Genomic DNA, 18,537 nt, shown 5'->3' on the forward strand with positions numbered 1-18,537 from the left:
AAGAACTGGTATTTTTCCTGCTTGCTTTCTTTTTTGTACCTGTTGCAAGTGAAAAGTGTTGTTCATGTAGTTATCTACATGCGCACCGGTGGTTTTTTTTTTTTTTTTTTTTTTATGTATACACAGACATTATTGTCCATCGATTTACACTCAGGCTACAATAGTATTTTGCAACCTGCATTTTTCACCGCACAATAAAATGTGACATGTTCGTGTATTATTAAGCATTATTTTATATCAGCCCTTCCGTGGCTGTATTATGTATCATTGGCCTGCCCAACCATATTTACTTAAAATTTCCTTCATGTTACAGAACCTTTGGGAGACGTTGTATCTGTCAGGGTCCAGTCAAGATGTAGAAACCATACCATTATTTGAAAAGGGGAATTTTATTTTATTTTATTTTATTTTTTAAGATTTTATTTATTTGACAGAGAGATCACAAGTAGTCAGAGAGGCAGGCAGAGAGAGAGAGGGGGAAGCAGGCTCCCTGCTGAGCAGAGAGCCCCCATGTGGGGCTTGATCTCAGAACCCTGGGATCATGACCTGAGCCGAGGCCAGAGGCTTAATCCACTGAGCCACCCAGGTGCCCTGGGAATTTTATTTTAAAAATCGGTAACTAGTAGATGCTGAGCTTGTTAGTTGCTAGGGAGGGAAAAAAGGACTCTAGTGAGTCCAGAAGAAGCAGTCGCAGCAAATCAGCTGTGGCCTCTAGTCTGACGAAGGGAGAGTCCGAGAAAGAGAAGGAACTGCACCCCTCCCTAAGGCTCTTCAAAGGGAGCCTGGCTGCCACAGGGACCTGACCACCAATGGCGAAAGGAGGCAGGACAGTGGCGGATGGTAGAAGCACATCTGTTGCCTGCAGGTCAAGTAGGCAGAACTACTTAGAAGTGGCTTCTGTAAGTGGAAATAGGGCAAGAGGCCCGAGGGCTTCCACATTAAATAATAATGGTGGATGGAAAGAGAACTCCCTTTCTCTGACCAGGCAAGATCATTTCGGTGCCCTCTACTGGAGAAGCTTAACATTCTCCCAGATGGTGAAGGGGAAATGCTAGGATCCAGGTTGGGTAGCCCAGGGTGGGGCCCAGAAAGCTGGATTTTGAGATAAGAAACAATAATTAATTGAGATACTTGGGTTTGCTCTTAGTGTTTTTCTCCATTATAACCACTACCGCAGTAGACATCCTTTGTAAGATGTATGCATCTCCGACGTTTCTATAGGACAAATCCGTAGAATTTGATTTGGAACATTTTTAAGGCTTTTGTTAAGCATAACAGAATCACCCACCAAAAATGTGGCCATGTTTCCTCTCCTTCAAGTTACGTGTGCGAGGAAAGTCGTGTATTTTTGTCATATCCCTTAAGACTTACTAGTGTCTCAGATCTTGGGTATTTGTAGGAGCTCGTTACCTTGGAGACTAGAGATGTCTGAGGCCAGTGGTCCCGGTCTGGAGACCGCAGGCTGACTTGGTGACGGGAGGCCTCACCTCAGCCACCTTCCTCCAATTCACTGCTGCTGACAGATTGATTTCTCCGAGACATCCCCTTCATCGTGATGAGACATTTTGCTCAAAAGCCTGAAATGTTTCCTCTTTGTGTGTTGTACTGAGAATGAAAGAGAAGAGAAGAGGCTTGACCTTTGGCGCAGGGCCCCTTGCCTCCATTCTGTGGATGAGGAAATTGAAGCCAATTGACTTGCCCAGGGTCACATGGGAAGTTCACTGGCTCAGGCCCCACCTGGGCTTCCTTCCTTGTGGTCCACTGTGCTCTCCCGGCTCCCAGACCCCTGTCAGTCCAGGATGCTCACACCCTCTGGTTCTCCCAGGGCAACAATGCAGTGAGAGAGATTTTACGAATACATGTCCTCATCCCCTGATGCTCACGCTGTGCCCTTGCTGGTGCTGATGCCCCTGTCCGGATTGCTAAAACTGTCCCCCTCAGGTTCTGGGCTTAAGGGAACTGTCTTTTCCCTTCAATTCTGAGACTGAGACTCACCTCTGAATAATGTCCTCCCATTCCTTCTTCACAAACTGGACTCAATCAGTTCCGATCTTAGGGTGTCAGAGGGACCTGGATATGGATTGGATTCAACCTCAAGCTTTTGGTCCCTGGGCCTGGACACCAGGTGACGAGAGGTGTGTGCTCATTCCTGCTACGTGAACGTGACCGAGGAAGCAGGCAGCTTCCCTGCTTACTGAAAGGCTGCCTGGTTTTCAGGAACAGTGAACATCTAATAGTGTATGTTCCTTTAAGATAAGACAGCATGTTCTTTAGAAAAACACATTGTTCTTTATCTCTGTCTTCTACAAGTGGTTGATTAAAATGCTAAGGGGGACAGGCGTTCTTCCCATGTTCTTCCCATGGGGCTCACTACATCCTAGTTGACTCCCTGGGCCTGCTCGGTGACAACCCACTGCTTTCCACTCCTCTTACCTGGGTCTCATTACCAATGGAAGGAGAGCAAACCAGTTCCTGTGCGACAGGCTGTCCACCTCAATGGTCTGTGTCTACACACCACAGAAACGGAGCTAGTAGATATCTTTCTTAACACATGCCTCATTCTTCCTTCTCTCCATTTTGGGAATTGTGTACAAGATGTCCGGATGCTGGGAAAGGGAAAGTGACGGAAGAAAAGCAATTGAGAATAGAATCTAATTAGGGGCAGGAAAATAGAGCAAGAAGTCAAATCCAAATCTTTCAATTAATGGGTGGAGATGACCTGCTCAAGCTGTTTCGGGCAGTGGAGACAGGTCCCTGATGGTAAGCAAACGTGGGAAAGGCCAGCATGTTAATTACAGGAAATATGCATTTAGACCAGGTGGGCACCCTTTCTTGCTTCTCCCGCTCCCTCACGCCCTGCCTCAGTCCCTTTTTCCTCGTTTCAGAGGCTCATATTTTATTTGAGGGTATTTCTGACATCCCTCCTCAAATGTTAGACCAGTAGTCCTCTGTCTGGAGGCATTGCTCTGTAACCTAGCAACCAGGATATCATGTACTGTCCTCTGTTACTTCCTTCAGCCTGAAGATTTGAAGATCACTCAAATGGACACACAAAGGACAAAAGGGGTCAGGTTTACATGCAAAATCAGTATTTGTGATGATTGAGCAGTGGATGTGAAGAACAGCGTTGTTCAGTAACAATATATCCAAGGTGAAGACCCCGTCACATCTGGAGAGAGAAAGAGAGGGAGACAAAGACAGAGAGAGGAGGAGAGACAGAGCCAGCGAGAAGACCCTGGAGCTGCCTGTGCTCCAGGAGTCTGCATTTGCGGGGCCGTAAGCGCCCCCCTGCTCTGACCTTCTCTTTGCCTTGCTGAGTAACAGAAACAGGGGTACCACTTGTATTTTTGACCAGGGAATAATTTGTAATTTGTCTGGCTCGAGAGAAAGTTGGCATACCGAAGAAAAACAAATCTCAGAGGGAAAAATAGGAGAACAGTGACATTTTTCAGCAGGATCTTATTATCCAGCCCACACAGAGGCCGAGTCGCTGAGCTAGCTCCGTGAAGAGACACAAAGACATCCCATCGAGACGACTGTGAATGTCAGGGGCTAGTCCCGCCTGGAACTGCTGGGCATGAGTAAACAGGACAGCGGGGCTTCAGGGGGCTTCCCCTTGGTCACTTCTCCTCATACGCTGTTGGGCACTTGGGGTATCTCCCTGCAGAAATGTTCTTGCTGCTGGTTTTCTCCTCTTCACTTTTGCGGAGCTGGCGTTAGTCTTGTTTGCCTCAGACTTTATATCCTTGAAATTCAGAACATTATTTGAAATGTGCTGGGTAGTCTTCTGAACGAGACCGGGACGATTCCACACTGTATCGTGCATCCGAGTTATTGGGAATCCCAGCGAAAATGCAGCATCCCAGGCCCCTGAGTCAGTGGCGCTGGATGGGGGTGAGAGCCCCAGCAACCAGCATTTTAATGTGCACTTGTGGTGCCCCTAGAGGAGAGGAACCAAAGATCATGTGAAAAAAGGAAGATTGAAGACTGATTTCCCAAAGAGGGGCAGGGAGCAGTTTCTTGGCCTGGGACTTGATGAATGCATTCTTCACTTTTGCAGAACACCCCTCTCCGCTGGCGGGGGAAGGAGTTGGCCCGTTATTTTCTTTTCTTCCCCATATGCTCTTATATGTTCTTTAGTGGTGGTGTTCCTTGCCCAGCCCGGGAAAGTGAGCCCGAGCTGGTTGAATGCTGCTGGATTGGCCCAGTTCAAAGCTGCTTCCCAGGGGCCACCAGCATAGCCTGAGGAGACAAAGCTGGTCAGTGTATTGCTCACTGTGGTAAAGGAAATGATTGCCATGCAAAGCTTTGGCACTGTCTGGGCAGGTGCAGGTCAGGTATTGGTCAGGGTTCAACGAGAGATGCAAAACCAGTGGGAGATATGTGCTAAGAGGCTGACTGCAAGGAATTGGCTTGCTTGACGGGAGGCGGGCAAAGCAAATCCGAAATCCGTAGAGTAGGTTGGAACTCCCAGGTAAAGGCTAAATCTGCTGTCCCCTGGTAGAATTTAAGGCCTTTCAATCTATGGAATCGGGCCTACCCAACGTATCTGGGGATTATCTCCCTTACTTAAAGCTAACTGATTATCAACTTTAATCATACCTGCAAATACCTATACAGTAACACCTAGAAGAATGTTTGATTGAATAATTGGGAATGGCAGCCTAGTCAAAAGACCATCACAGAGAGTCACATCAGAATTTACTGAGAATTGGAAGTTTGATTTCACCTAGTCTTTCAAAGCATGTATGGATCATGGTATCCCTGTCCAAGGTTGGTGTTAACAGCTGAGAATTTCCAGTTGAGGGATTCAAAGAATCTTTGGATGAAAAGTTGATATTTTGCACTGAAGAGTTTATGAGACTTTAGGAAGTTCTTATAAGGAAATTCCTGCACTCCTTTCTAGTGAAGGAAGACATACCACTTTTGTTCCCAAAGCATGAGCTCTGTGCTTCTCTTCTTTACTTATGGTGTAGAAGCGTTAAGCACAAATATGGCTGCCACAACATCCAGGTGGCTGCCTCAGAGAGAGAACACACTCACAGACTGCAAGTCAGAGCCAGGATTTTATGCCAAGTATACTTGCCCCTCCCTCTTTAAGTGGTGAAAGGCTGGTACACTTCATGAATGTCGTGTCTTTCCAGTCTTTATGCATCCTTGGCTCATAAGTGACCCCACAGGGCTGTTCTCTGATCTGTGAGGATATCTTGTCCTTTGTGCGGTGCTGGGAAACCCTTGCTTATATTTTGAAAAGGGAAGGTTTTTGCCGAGTATCCTCTTTCTCTCTCCTTCTTCTCGCATGGATGTGCTGGTACCAGTGCTGGTCCCCCACTGTAGAGGCCACCGTTGTTTCATGGTGCAGGTACTACACCTCAGTCTTCCGCTTTATTGAATTTCCAGAAGACAGGAGTTAAGGCTTATTTAATTTTGTATAGTGTCTCATCTTTGGCCAGGCACACAGTAGGTTCAGAATTTTATTCAACCAATATTTATGGAGTCCTGCGCATATGCCAGGTCACAGGTAGCTGCTGGTTTAGAAAGGGTGTTAACAACAGTAGCACGGCATCGACTCCGGCGTGGGGGGTGACGTTCTGAGGGTGGAGAGACACTGCCGGTAGACATGTGTGCGCGCTCGCTCTCTCTCTCTCACACACACACACGCATGCCACACACAGCGCTTACTGAATACCAGCGCTTACTGAATACCAGCGCTTACTGAATGCTTGGAAGACTACATCAAAGAATGCCACTCCAAAACAGAGGTGGGGGCCCACGAATGATAACACAGTGATTCCCAGCTTCCCAGCCTTTGAGGTAAAATGCAGTGTGGGGCACGACGCCTCAGCCACGTTGGTCTGTTGATAGAAGACATGTACGTTTGCGAATATTTGTTCTTTCTGCTGGGCCCATGCTACTGAATTTAGGGTCTTAGGCTTAGGATAACTTAGATTATACTATTATTTTATTGATCAGATTATGTGGAGAGACGAGCTAAAAACAAGATACGCAGCAGTGTACTTTTTGGGTGGTATTTTTGTGCCTAATAATAAAGAGCCAACTTTATTTTCTGGAGTGTTTGCTGCATGCCAGGCACTGTTCCGAGTACCGTGAATGGATGATTTCAGCTAATCCTCAGCACAACCTTAGGAGACAGGTACTGTCCCCATGGTGCAGCTGAAGGAGCTAGCACAAAGGACAGCTGTGTCACTTATATCAGATTCCCTGGGTAAGAAGTGAAATGCGGGTCACATCCATAGTGTCCTGCCTGGAGACCCTGCTCTGAACTGAGGCTCCATGTGGCTTGGATGGAACTTATAGCATCAGGACAAGCACAAGCCCCTTCCTTTGCTGCCCAAGTTAGCATCTCTCGGTGACTGGAAGGCGGCATCAGCTGCGGGGAGAAGAGTGCGTTGTGACTGATTCTCCTGGCTTTCCCTTTGGGTCTCATCCTCTTTTCTGCTGGGGCCTTAATGGTTTTCATGCATATTTCACAGCTCTTCTGCATATCTGCTTTTATTCCACAATGCCAAACACTGTTTTTAAGAACAAGTCTCTCCGAGGGAAGGAAAAGAGAGGAGGTGAATGAACTGCTGCGGGAGGAGACGCAGGCAGACGGATGCGAGCTGCTCTCCGTCTGATGGTGGCAGTCACTCTCGGTCTGAGCCGGTTCTAGGCCAGGCTTGGCATCTGTGGCACCTGTGGTTCTTCCTGTACTCTAAGTAATGACTTGCTGTCCCCATTTAGGGAAGAGAAGAATTGCATCTGTGTGGTTAAGTAGCTTGCACGGAGCACACACAGCTGGTGCGAGGTACGTGAGGAATTTGAACCCAGCTCCGGCCGTCAGTGGTTACAGCACTGCTTTGGTTTTCAGCAAACCACCCTCAAGACCCTTTCATCACAGAACTCGTGCTTAGACTCCAGAAAGTCAGGAGTCAGTGTTGCAGGAGTCAACGTGGGGCCAGCTGCTTGATTTTACTGCTGTCATACCCCACCCTATGTCCCGCGGCTGTGGCCTGAGGATCTGCAGGGCATTGTCGACACCATGCTTAACTTCCTTGCTCTCACGGACCTTGACAGTTGATGGGGATAAGGACCCTCTGAGGATAAAGGCAGGATCTTGTTCTTCCAGAGGGATCGTGTGCAGCTTCTGGGGTCAGATCTCCCTCTCCCTCCAGGACGGGTTTGCGGCTTCCCTTCCCCCTCCATGATGTTGGGCAAGTGATTTACCTTCTCAGCAACTTTGGTTTCTCATCTTGAAAATGGGCATGGAGTTGGGGGCACTTGACTGGCTCAGTCGGTAGAACGTGCGACTGTTGATCTCAGGCTTGTGAGTTTGAGTCCCACGTTGGGTATAGAGATTCCTTTAAAAAAGTGTTTAAAAAACTGGGCATAGAGTTATTATGATGGTTAAATAAGCACGACAACAGAACCCAACAATACATCAGCTCGGTGCCTTCCAATAAATGTTTTTTGCTATTATTAGGAATCCCTTACCCCCACCCCAAATTCCACTAGGAGATATTATCCTAAATCCTCCTGGCCACTTTGTATCAGCAGGGCCTCTTTTTCTCCTTGACTAGCTCTTCGGGAAGAATAAACTGGGCCCTTCTTTCCTCTGGGAAGGAAGTTCCGTTAGGTCTTCTAGCTGTCTGCTGGTTCTCACTTTGAGCCTTGTTCTCCATAAAAACTAAGAAGGGGGATATTTTAGGTTTTTCATCTTCTGACTCTCTTCGTTCTCAGTTCATTTAGAACCTGAGCAGGAAAGAGGTATGCCTTGGATTCAGCTTCCTTAATATTCTGTCACGAGTGTTTGCTATCTTCCTCTCCCATTCTCATAGAGTCTTAGGATTTTAGGGTTCAAAGGTTTTTTAAATGACTGAAATTAATTTCACTATTCCTGCCCCCCCCCCCCCCCCCCCCCCACGGTGGAATTCAGCCCTTGCTGGAAACTTCCAGGAACGAGGAGCTTGCTTTCTTAAGAGGAAGTGCAGGGTATCTGGGTGGGGGTCAGGGATGCTCTAGATTGGGCCAGAATCACCCAAGAGGGGGTTGGAGCTGGCAGAGTGGGGCTTTCAGGCCATCCTGCACTCCCTATAAAATGTTCAGATTAGGTTTTCTTTGGGAGACAGGACGGGCCTGAAGGCTGCTCCCTTTCAGGTAGTTATTTTAGAAAATTCATTTTCCAGTAAGTGGTCAGAATTGGAGCAGGGAGAGTACGAGTGTTCTATGTGCTTTTGGCATCTTATCCTGAGAAATTTCCCACCACTTCAGTCCACCTGCTGAGGCAATTCTAGCTTGTGACTTGTCTTGAATGATGCAGGACACTGAACCTCATGGCACTTTTATTAACTTCTGGCCTTTATGCTCTACAGCTGGTGACTCCCAGCAGGTCACCTCCTGAAAGCTGAGTGTGGTGCGTACTCTGGTGGCAGGAAATAAAACTACCAGGGAAATTCTCCTTCCAGTGCCAAGAGATGCTAAGAGACAGCTTGAGAACACTCACCTCAAATATACCCGCTAAGGGGAGGAGGACTGATTTGGGATCCGCTTATTTATGCTGTTTGTTCTTAACACTGAGGCAACATGCAGGAGGCTCTGGGGCGCCTGGGTGACTCAGTCAGTGAAGCATCTGCCTTCGGCTCAGATCATGATCCCAGGGTCCTGGGATTGAGCCCCTGCATCAGAAGCAGGGAGCCTGCTTCTCCCTCTCCCTCTGTCACTCCTCCTACTGAAATAAATAAAATCTTAAAAAAAAAAAAAAGCAACATGCAGTTAGAGCAGCAGAGGTTAAGAAAGCAAACTCCTTAATAGAAGCTTTACAAAAAATAGCTTTACTGAGACTGTTTACTGAACACTGTTTAACGTGTTCAGTTCGGTGGTTTTTAATGTATTCATAGATTGGTGAAATCATCACCACAATCAACTTCAGAACATTTGCATCCCCTGGAAAGGAAACCCTGCAACCATTAATGTTCATTCTCCCCACCCCTCCTGCCCACCAGCCCCTGGAAACAGCCAATCTCCTCTCTGTCCCAGTGGATTTGCCTATTCTGGACATTTCCTGTAAGTGGAGTCATAACATACGTGGTCTTTGTGTCAGGATTCTTTCACTTAGTGTAGTGTTTTCAAGGTCCCGTCACGCTGTAACATGCATCAGTACTTCTCTTTATTGCCCAGTAATACTCCGTTGAACGGCGAGACCACATTTTGTTTACCCATTCATCAGCTGACAGACATTTGGGTGGTTTACAACTTTTGGCTGTTATGAATAATGTTTTTGTGAATATTCATGTACAAGTTTTTGTGTAAATGGATGCCTTAACTCCAGCAGAACTGCTAGGTCACGTTTCCTAAATAACCTTTCAAACTTGCTTTTTTGGTGCTGTTCTTGGGCCTCATATTCCTGTTCTTTGAATTCATATTCACGTCTGTGCTCAGTGTTACCTATGACTTGATAGAAAGTTAATACAGCTGAGACCCAGTTTACAGTTCTTTGTTGAAATAATTAAAAACCAGTCAATAATTTTGAAGATAAAGTGATAATAAACCGAGTCGTAAGAATTCTTATTATATAGTGTTACTACTAGATCATTTTTTGCTTTTGCTGTCTTTTTACCAGGCTTCTCAACTTTAAAGATTTACCAAGATTTTATTTTTCTTTTCCAGAATCGCAATGAAATAAAAAATGGCACTATCCTTCGGTTAACCACATCTCCAGTAAGTTGACCTGAGTGTATAGCTTTCCAGTAAATACTTTGCTCTCCAGTTCTGCTCTATGCGATTAAGAGATGTTAACTTTTGAGGGTGATGTGAGTGCAAAACAGAAGGTCTCTGGCATGTCCTGACCTGTGGATTCTGGGTTGGCAGGAATGTCCTTCCTTATATTTCCCATTACAGAGGAGGAAGCTTTTATTTCCGGTTAAGAGCGAGGAAATGGACTTTAAGGTTTGTGTTTGGTGGTCATTTCAGTAACTCTTATATTACAGGTACGATAACTCCGCTGCCCTGATGGGTTTTACCCACCTGCCCAATACATCTGCCTAATGCCCTCTAAGCAAATTCAGTCAACAAACAAAGGAAACAAACCCAAAGACCGCCCATTACCTCTCTTTAAAGTCAGGGTGTGTCTGTGTGGAAAAGTGAGAGTGTTGAAGCATTTTCCAGTTCTGGCCGGTGATGATGACGATTGATAATAATGTAGTTTGCGAAATGCTTGCCACTTAATCTGTTTCATTGCCAGCTGATCTAGATAGGACACTTTAAGGTCTCCCCAGTAAGAGCTGGTCACCAGAATGCTGTAGAATATTTAGGCCACTCTAGCTGGCTGTGTTGCTTATCTTCATCTTTCTTCCTTGCTTGTAGATACTTTGAATAGTAACATTAGCATATTTAAACTAGATTATTTCACAGTGCATTTTATTGCTTTCCTAAAAAATAATCTGCGCAAAATACACCAAGTGTTACTATTTTCACTCTGCATATGTGACAAAAACTGTGTCTAACTCTTATTTTCAGTTTCCACTGAAGCCATGTGGTAGGCTAAAAATAAATTTAAAAATTGGGAAAAGCATCTGGCTGAAGTTAAACTGTGGGTACTGTAACTACCACACATTCTTCTTGCTGAAAATTACATTAGAGGGGCTTTAAAACTCCTAAACATTTTACCCAATAACATCTTGAACCTAAACACAGCGACAGGCTCCACAGAATGCATGGCTGGAGTTGGCCAGACTGTCTTCTGATGCCTTCTTCTCCACTTACTGGAAGTCATCATTCATACTTATTTTTCAATGACCACATGATGAGCTGAGACATTTTTGTCTGACTTAGCATTGACCTTACTTTAGTCAGCATGAACTAATGCTAATTTGACATTTCTAGAGCATGGTTTCAGCTGCGTTTTGTCGTTGCTGTTTATCCCGTTACAATTGCTCTTCTGCTGGCCGGCACAAAGAGTACACCTTGCCTTTTGTTGGTTCTTAGAATTAGAGAGGCTTGGTTTTTACACCGAGATCTGCTCTAAGCCGAAGAAGATGTTTGTTCTTTTTTTATTGCTATAGGTTCATGAACAACATTTCCACAATGTGAGCCACTCCTTGGAAGGTTAGGTGTTTAGCAGGATGAGGTTTTTCAGTGCCCCGAAAGTCCGTCCTCTTCAGATCGTGACCGACACATTCTACACAGGGCAGTATCATAAGATGGGGTCCACATAGAGGATCCTGGTTTACGTGTTCTAAAGGGCAGGGGTCCTCAAGCTGAATCACTGGTGGTACTCTAAAAATGCTGCTGTTTGGGTCTCTACAGAGAAACCGAATTATGATATCTAGAAAGGAGGTCCAGGAATCTGCATTTTAAGCATGCGTTTTATAATTTGGCTGTGAACCCTAGGGTCTAGAACTAGGCATTATTCTATAAGCAAGATATTTTGGCTCTGTAAATGTCACTTGTTGTTAGTAGATTTTTTTTTATTATTTTATGTTTAACTGAGAAATATGGGTCAGCATATGCTAACTCTTTCACTTTTTATATACACACAAAAAAATGTTAAAAAATAACATAACTGTCTCCATCAAATTTGCTAGGAAGTGTTAGTGTACCATAAAGAAATGAACAAATGGTGTTATACCATAAAAATGTTCAGTTCTTTCCTCTACCTTGGCTGAACTCTCCCTAGAGCCAGACAGAATGCACAGACACCTACATGTGTATGCATGTGTGTGCACATCCGTACACACACTCTTGCTTTAAGTGATGTGCACCTGTGCCGACTTCTGCCTCTGTGACCTTGGCTAAGTTGCATAACTTCTCTGGCCCTTCAGTTTCCTGTGTACAATGAAGATGGTGAGGATACCTACCTGATAGGATTACTGTGTAGATTAAATGAATTCCTTCTCGAAGATATTTAGAACAGAGGCTCATAAAAAGCCCCAAGTAACTTTGCTGATTTTATTACTAGTATTAACAGCCCCAAACACTGTTAGTCAGAATTAATACTGATAGCGAGATAATCTTTGAGTATTCCTTCATTATCATCATTTGTACAGTAAATGCTGACATCCTGCTTGGAGAAAAATGTATTTTTCAAGGAATTCAAAGTCATCCACTTGGTTTAAATACATGTTAATGCTGTATGTCCATTTGGAAAATTGTAAGAACAATGTTTCTTTGAGTGATTTTAAAAGATGAAGTGATTCTTGCTCAACTCTCCCTTAACCCCCTTAAAAACATAGGATTTCGGGTTGGGGTGATTTGTCAGATATCTAGGGATCTGTGAGTGAGTAGAGAGTTCTCTTTCTCCTCCTTCCTTCTCCCGCTCTTGTTTCTGATGCAACGTGTCAGTTGATGGTTGCGATGGGAGACTACCGTGTGTCTCTGACCAACTTGGGGAGGGTGTGGGGTGCATTCCTGTCTTGGTCCCTGAAGATTTGGCATGAGTTTCTCTGCTGGGTCCCCTTCTCTCCTGGGGGCTACTTCCAGATGAAGTGAAGGGGGACCTGGGCAGGGAGGGAGGGGTCCCTGGCCGTGGAGCCCAATGGGGTGGGGTGGGGAACCTTTACTGTCAGTACTTGGGTGGATTCCCTGCCTTCCGTCTGCAATCTTAACCCCGTTAGAGCTCACGGGGGGCTCCTTGGATCATTCTCAGGAGTTTCTGTTCAGAAGATACCTCACTGTTGGGGACAACTATCCCCTCTTCTTCTTCCTCTGAAATATAACACGTTTCAGAGAAGAAAGCAAGTAGCCAAGAGGGAGAATATGAAGACGGCAATGGCACATTGCAATTTGGAGTTAAATAATAAGTACTACAGATGTTGAGTTATTTCCATTGAGCAGAAATACAGGCAGAAAAATTTAATATTTTATTTTTCTTCCTGTCTGCCCCAGCTGAAAAGTAGATATGAAAACCATTACTGAAATCTAAACCGTAAGTTATTATCCAGAAGGTCAGCTCCTCCAATATATTTCCATTCCTCCCTGCCCTGTGTGTAGTAGCCAAGGGCAGATGCCGTAAAAAGAAGTCTAATTTTAGGCAAAGTGGCTAATTTGGTTTCCAAATTATTTTATTTTATATTGATGCAGTAATTAGCCGATGCCTGTGAAACACATGGTGTTGAAAAGTGAAATTTATAAGCGCCATTGTGTTGTGCTGGAAAATGTTCAGTAACCGGGAGAGATCACTTGGGTGTCTAATGAAGCTTTTGAACACGGTGTGTAGGCAGTTTTTACGCAGAGTATTGACTGAACAGGTGAACGTGTTGCATAAATTTGTGTAATTGTTTAAGCAAATAGCTTTTTGTCATTTGTAGATAATAATTTTACTTAAAAGGTAAATGTTTTCCCCATTTCCCCCTCCTCACTGCCACTCCAGTTCCATTTCTGGGGCTTTATTGGTTTTGTGCTCTTGCTTTTCCAAGAGATGGAAATATGGGCTCTGTCAGGAAAGTGTTGATTCCCATCATGAAGTTAACAGCCGTTGCCTGAAGGCAGAGTCATTATGGTTGGAAATCTGCCCTTGGTACAGAGTATGCATATGGTCTCCTGCTTTGGCCTCAGTGTCTTTGTTTTTCAACGAAACGGTAATTTTCTGTCAGTTGGGGTTTCCTCTATGAACACTCTTCCCTTTGTTTTTGTCCTCAACGAGGCTCAAAACGCCCAGCAGCTCCACGAACGAATCCAGTCATCGAGTATGGACGCCAAGCTGGAGGCCTTGAAGGACCTAGCCAGCCTCTCCCGGGATGTCACGTTTGCCCAGGAGTTCATAAATCTCGATGGCATCTCTCTCCTCACACAGATGGTTGAAAGCGGCACCGAGTAAGCATCTTTTATTCAGACTTCGAGTCCATTCTATTCTCTCCAGTATTCCGGGTATTAGTTACTTTCCTTGCACTTGCAGTTTCTAGTTTTAAAGACCAGAAATTGACTGCTCCACTCCCCCAAATCCTTATGTTCCGGAGTCTTAGACCAGGTCAAAATAGCACCCCTGAAGTGATTTTTTTAAAAAAATTATCATTTGAGGGGCACCTGGGTGGGTCAGTCAGTTAAGCATCTGACTCCTGATCTTAGCTCAGGTCTTGATCCCAGGGTCATGCTGGGCTCTGCGCTGGGCATGGAGCTTCCTTAAAAAAATTATCATGTAAATGATAAAGTATATATCCTTAATTATTTAAAATTAAATACAATAAGTATTTACTAAATACTGCGTGCAAAGAATGGAAATTGGTAGAATTTAAGAAGATGTGAGACTTGCCATTAAAAAATTCATGGCGGCAGAATTCAAGTGACGTCTGATTCCTTCTGAGGGCGGGGAGTCCAGAGGTGGGACCAGTTACAGCTCACGGAAACCGACGGAGGGGGTGTCAGTGAGTGGGGCCTGAAGGAGTTCGAGTTGCGTCACAGTCAGGAAAGGGATGGGCATTTCTCCTTGGGGAGCGCACGTTCTCAGGGAAGGCTTTGATTCTGTGGTGTGATTGGGGAGTGTAAAGAGCCAGATCGGGCTGACTCTTGCATGTGTGGACAGACCGCTCCCCTGACCACCGGACGCCAGGGTAGGGTTCACAGGTATCTGCTCATTCCCAAGTGGTCAGGTGCGACTGGCATTCACTATTAGAATATGCAAATTAGACCATGTGACGATGCCACGAAAGTTAATTAGATATTAATATGCTAAATCAGTGATGTGCAAAGGTGGTATAGATATTTATGAGGAAAGAGTTAAGTGTCCCTGAGAATTGGGGTTTAAGCCTGGGCCATTTACATGTCTCTTCAGTACCTGGTGATGCAAAGAATGAGCTGTTGACTGTGTGTGTTGCAGACCCACCTCAATCCTCTCCCTTCCTTCATTCTTTTGTTCCTTCGTACTTTCCTTCCATCTCCTACATGTGGCCTCTGCAGGTAGCACTTGTGACAGATTCTTTTTTTTTTTTTTTTATTGGCAAGCAGGCTTAGGTGATTTGGAGAGGGTTGATTGTAGACGGGTTTTGTTTATTTTTTAAAAAAGATTTTATTTATTTATTTGACAGAGAGAGAGATCACAAGTAGGCAGAGAGGCATGTAGAGGGCTCCGGCTGAGCAGAGAGCCTGATGTGGGGCTCGATCCCAGGACCCTGAGATCATGACCTGAGCCAAAGGCAGAGGCTTAACCCACTGAGCCACCCAGGTGCCCCTGTTTATTTGTTTTTTAATGAGGGCTGAAACTCAGCTCATTAAATTTTTGGCGAACATCAACTTGGAGCAGAGCAGGGAAACTCAGATTCTGGGGTTTACAGGAATCTCACGGCGCCTGCTGTAAATTGGAGCTGGAGTTTGAACCAGCTCAGGGGAATTGGAGTAAGTTTTTGGATCTAAGGGACTTGACTAAGGAAAAGGAGAAAACATTTCATCTGTATTGGATGCCCCAGGCTGAGGTGTGGTGCAGAATGGGTCGGATCCCTCATTCTTTGGTAAGAGTGAGCTGGGGAGTGGGAGCTGTGATTATAATCACCTTCACCAGTCACTGTAGACGACTTCATGTGGGTGCCACATATGGAAGTTCCTGCAGAATCACTGATTGGAGTGGGACAGTGAGCCCTGAGGGGGGGTGCAGCCTCAGTCACATTTACAGTGTGTTAAATGAGTATGTAAAAATGCCCTCACATTTATAATCTGAGTCCCAGTCACTGATGTATCGCAGGCAGGGTGCTAGAGCCAGTGGTAGTGGAACCTGCTAACACCAGGTGTTTTTATCACAGATACCTAAGCATCCAGGGACTTAAGCTCTTGAGCATTCAGAATGATAGTGTTAATGCTTCTAAATTTAGCAGAATTGCAATCATAATTGCAATTGTAGTGTGAAGTATACTGAAAGCAGAGGTCCCTGTGATTTATACCCTGAATAGAAGGCTGGGGCCGAGCTCTGAGACTGCCAAGGCTGGCATTTATATATTTTGGCAACGAGGAAAAATGCACAGTAGGAGCTCCAGGGTTTTTTCTGTTGTTGTTTTTTGTTTTTTTTGTTTTTTTTAAAATTCCCATTATATTTGTTTGCTAGGCAGCCATAACAAAATACCACAGGCTGTAGCTTACACAACAGAGATGTATTGTCTCATAGTTGTGGGGGCTGGAAGTCCAAGATCAAGGTGTTGGCAGCATTGGTTTCTCCTGTGGTCTCCTCAGTTTGCTGATGGCCGCCTTCCGGCTCTGCCCTCACGTGGCCTTTCCTCTGTCTCACTCATTCCTGAGTGAACCTCTCTGAAGGTCCACATTTCTTTTTCTTATAAAGACACCAGTCAGATTGGATTAGGACACACCCTCACGGCCTTATTTTAACTTCATCCCCTCTTTAAAGGCTCCGTCTCTAATGCGGTCCCATTCTGAGGGACTGGGAGACAGGGGCTCAAGATATGAATTCTAAGGGAACACAGTTTAGGCTCTAACACCCCTCACAGGGACACTGTCCTTTCTGCTTGAGAAGAAAAAGAGTGAACACTGGTGCTCTGTATTTGTCTTGTCAACATTATTGCTTAGTATCAGTGTCATTGCCTTGCCCTGTAAGTCATCTCGACCTGTAGAGGGGCCCCCACAGAGCCATTCCACCTCGGACTGAGGACTGGGGAGGCATGTCTGAATTCTGTCTCCGTGTTGCACACAGATAACCGGAGAGGATGTTGACACCGCACGTGCTTTATGAGAACCGTTGTCATTGAATTCCTTTTTTTTTTTTTTGAAAAGCGTTATTATAGTTATTAGTATTTTAATAATTTGTGATCTGCAAGCCGTGTTAATTTGTTCCATGCAACTGGGTTTCAGACAGACAAACGACCTGAGGCCAGATCTTGGGCGAGTTCTGGTTTGCATTTATCTCTCACGCGTTCCTGTCAGCTTCTGTTTCTGAGAGGAATGGTGTCTCTCTGGCTTGCGTTTGGTGTCCTCCTTACCGACTCGTGTCAGTTCAAAGTGAGGCTCCTTTCGGGACTGGAGGAAGGAGGTGCTGGAGCCACACGGCCTTCTGCCTCGTTCTGCTGGATCCCACAGCTCATTTTAAGAAGCTGCTTATTCGATGCCCGGCCATTATTCAGCTCTTTGGCTCAGATTAAAAAGATGAGAGAAAGACATTTTATTCTTGTAAGGAAGCCTGGCTTCTCAATTAAGCTTCAGCAAGACTTTAATTAATTAATAGGCAACTTTGGGAACAGAAACTGTACAAATTAAATAGATCCTGCAATTTGGAATATATTTCACTGTGACTCCTGGGCATATTTCCAGCAGGAGAAGGCAGAGGTTGCCTAAGTAGGACCTGTGGAAATTTTTAGGAAACACTGAAGAAATGTAGCTGGAATTTTCCCCCTGACTTGGAGCCATAATGAGATTCAAAGATTACTCACCTGCTTGTCATTACTCAAGGCTGAGTTTTTAAAGGTCTCTCTCTCCAGTTGGTCCCAGAAGGGGCCATGGGGCAAAATGAGCAACAGAGGAGCAACGGGAGTGTCACGTTGGCAGGGCATAGTGTCTAAAACCTGAACTGAATTTTTCCATCCTTGTGGAATTTAGAAATTCCCTTCCTAGTCTAAGCTTGAAACATATGTGTGGAAGCAAGTGAAGCTGTGGGGAAACATGTTGGCTCAGCCTGAGAGAGGCAGTGGTGTCAGGCAAGGAAAGTCAAGGAGTAGACAGTGTTTTTCTTTCTTTCTTTCTTTTTTTTTTTAAAAGCAGGTAATTAGACACTTCTCAAGGGGTTAATATCCAGAACCTCTAAAGAGCTCATATAACTCAATAACAAAAAATAGCCCAGTTAAAAAATGGGCAGAGGGGAGTGCCTGGGTGGCTTAGTGGATTAAGCCTCTGCCTTTGGCTCAGGTTATGTTCTCAGGGTCCTGGGATCAAGCCCCACACTGGGCTCTCTAATCAATCAGCAGGGAGCCTGATTCTTCCTCTCTTTCTCTCTCTGCCTGCCTCTCTGCCTACTTGTGATCTCTGTCTGTCAAATTAATAAACAAAATCTTTAAAAAAATAAAATCTATTAAAAAAAATGGGCAGAGGATCTGAATAGACATTCGTCCAGAGAATACATACAGATGGCCAACAGATACTTGAAAGAGGCTCCACAGCACTTGTCATCAGGGGCAAGCAAACCCAAACCACAGTGAGAATTTAGCTTACGCCTGTCAGAGTCACTGCTGTTGAAACAAGAAATAACAGGGGTTGGAGAGCATGCGGAGAAAAGTGAACCCTTGTACACGGTTGGTGGGACCGTAAATTGGTGCAGCCCCTCTGGAAAACAGTGTGGATGTTCCTCAAAACATTACAGTTAAAACTGCCATGTGATCCAGCAGTTGGACAACTAGGTATCTATCTGAAGACAATGAAAACATTAATTTGAAAAGGTACACACATCCCCGTGCCTACTGCAGCATTACTGACAATAGCCAACATACGGAAACAACTGAGATGTCCGCTGGTCACTGATGGATGAATGGATAAAGATGTGACATATAGGTCTGATGGAGTAGTACTCAGCCATTTGTGACGACATGGATGGACCTAGAGGGTATTAAACTAAGTAAT

General features: G+C 45.0%; 1 protein-coding gene across 9 annotated transcripts in view; it reads left to right on the forward strand.

Moving 5' to 3' along the window:
• ELMO1 (engulfment and cell motility 1) overlaps positions 1 to 18,537 on the forward strand; it is a 522,832-nt gene that overhangs the window by 149,609 nt on the left and 354,686 nt on the right. For all 9 annotated transcript variants that reach the window (XM_032305259.1, XM_032305268.1, XM_032305261.1 and 6 more), the window contains 2 exons: positions 9,667 to 9,717; positions 13,640 to 13,809. In XM_032305259.1, the coding sequence (XP_032161150.1) occupies positions 9,667 to 9,717; positions 13,640 to 13,809 (221 nt within the window). The remainder of the gene's footprint in view (positions 1 to 9,666; positions 9,718 to 13,639; positions 13,810 to 18,537) is intronic.

This window comes from Mustela erminea, chromosome 11 (genome assembly GCF_009829155.1).
Source record: "Mustela erminea isolate mMusErm1 chromosome 11, mMusErm1.Pri, whole genome shotgun sequence".
Taxonomy (NCBI): domain Eukaryota; kingdom Metazoa; phylum Chordata; class Mammalia; order Carnivora; family Mustelidae; genus Mustela; species Mustela erminea.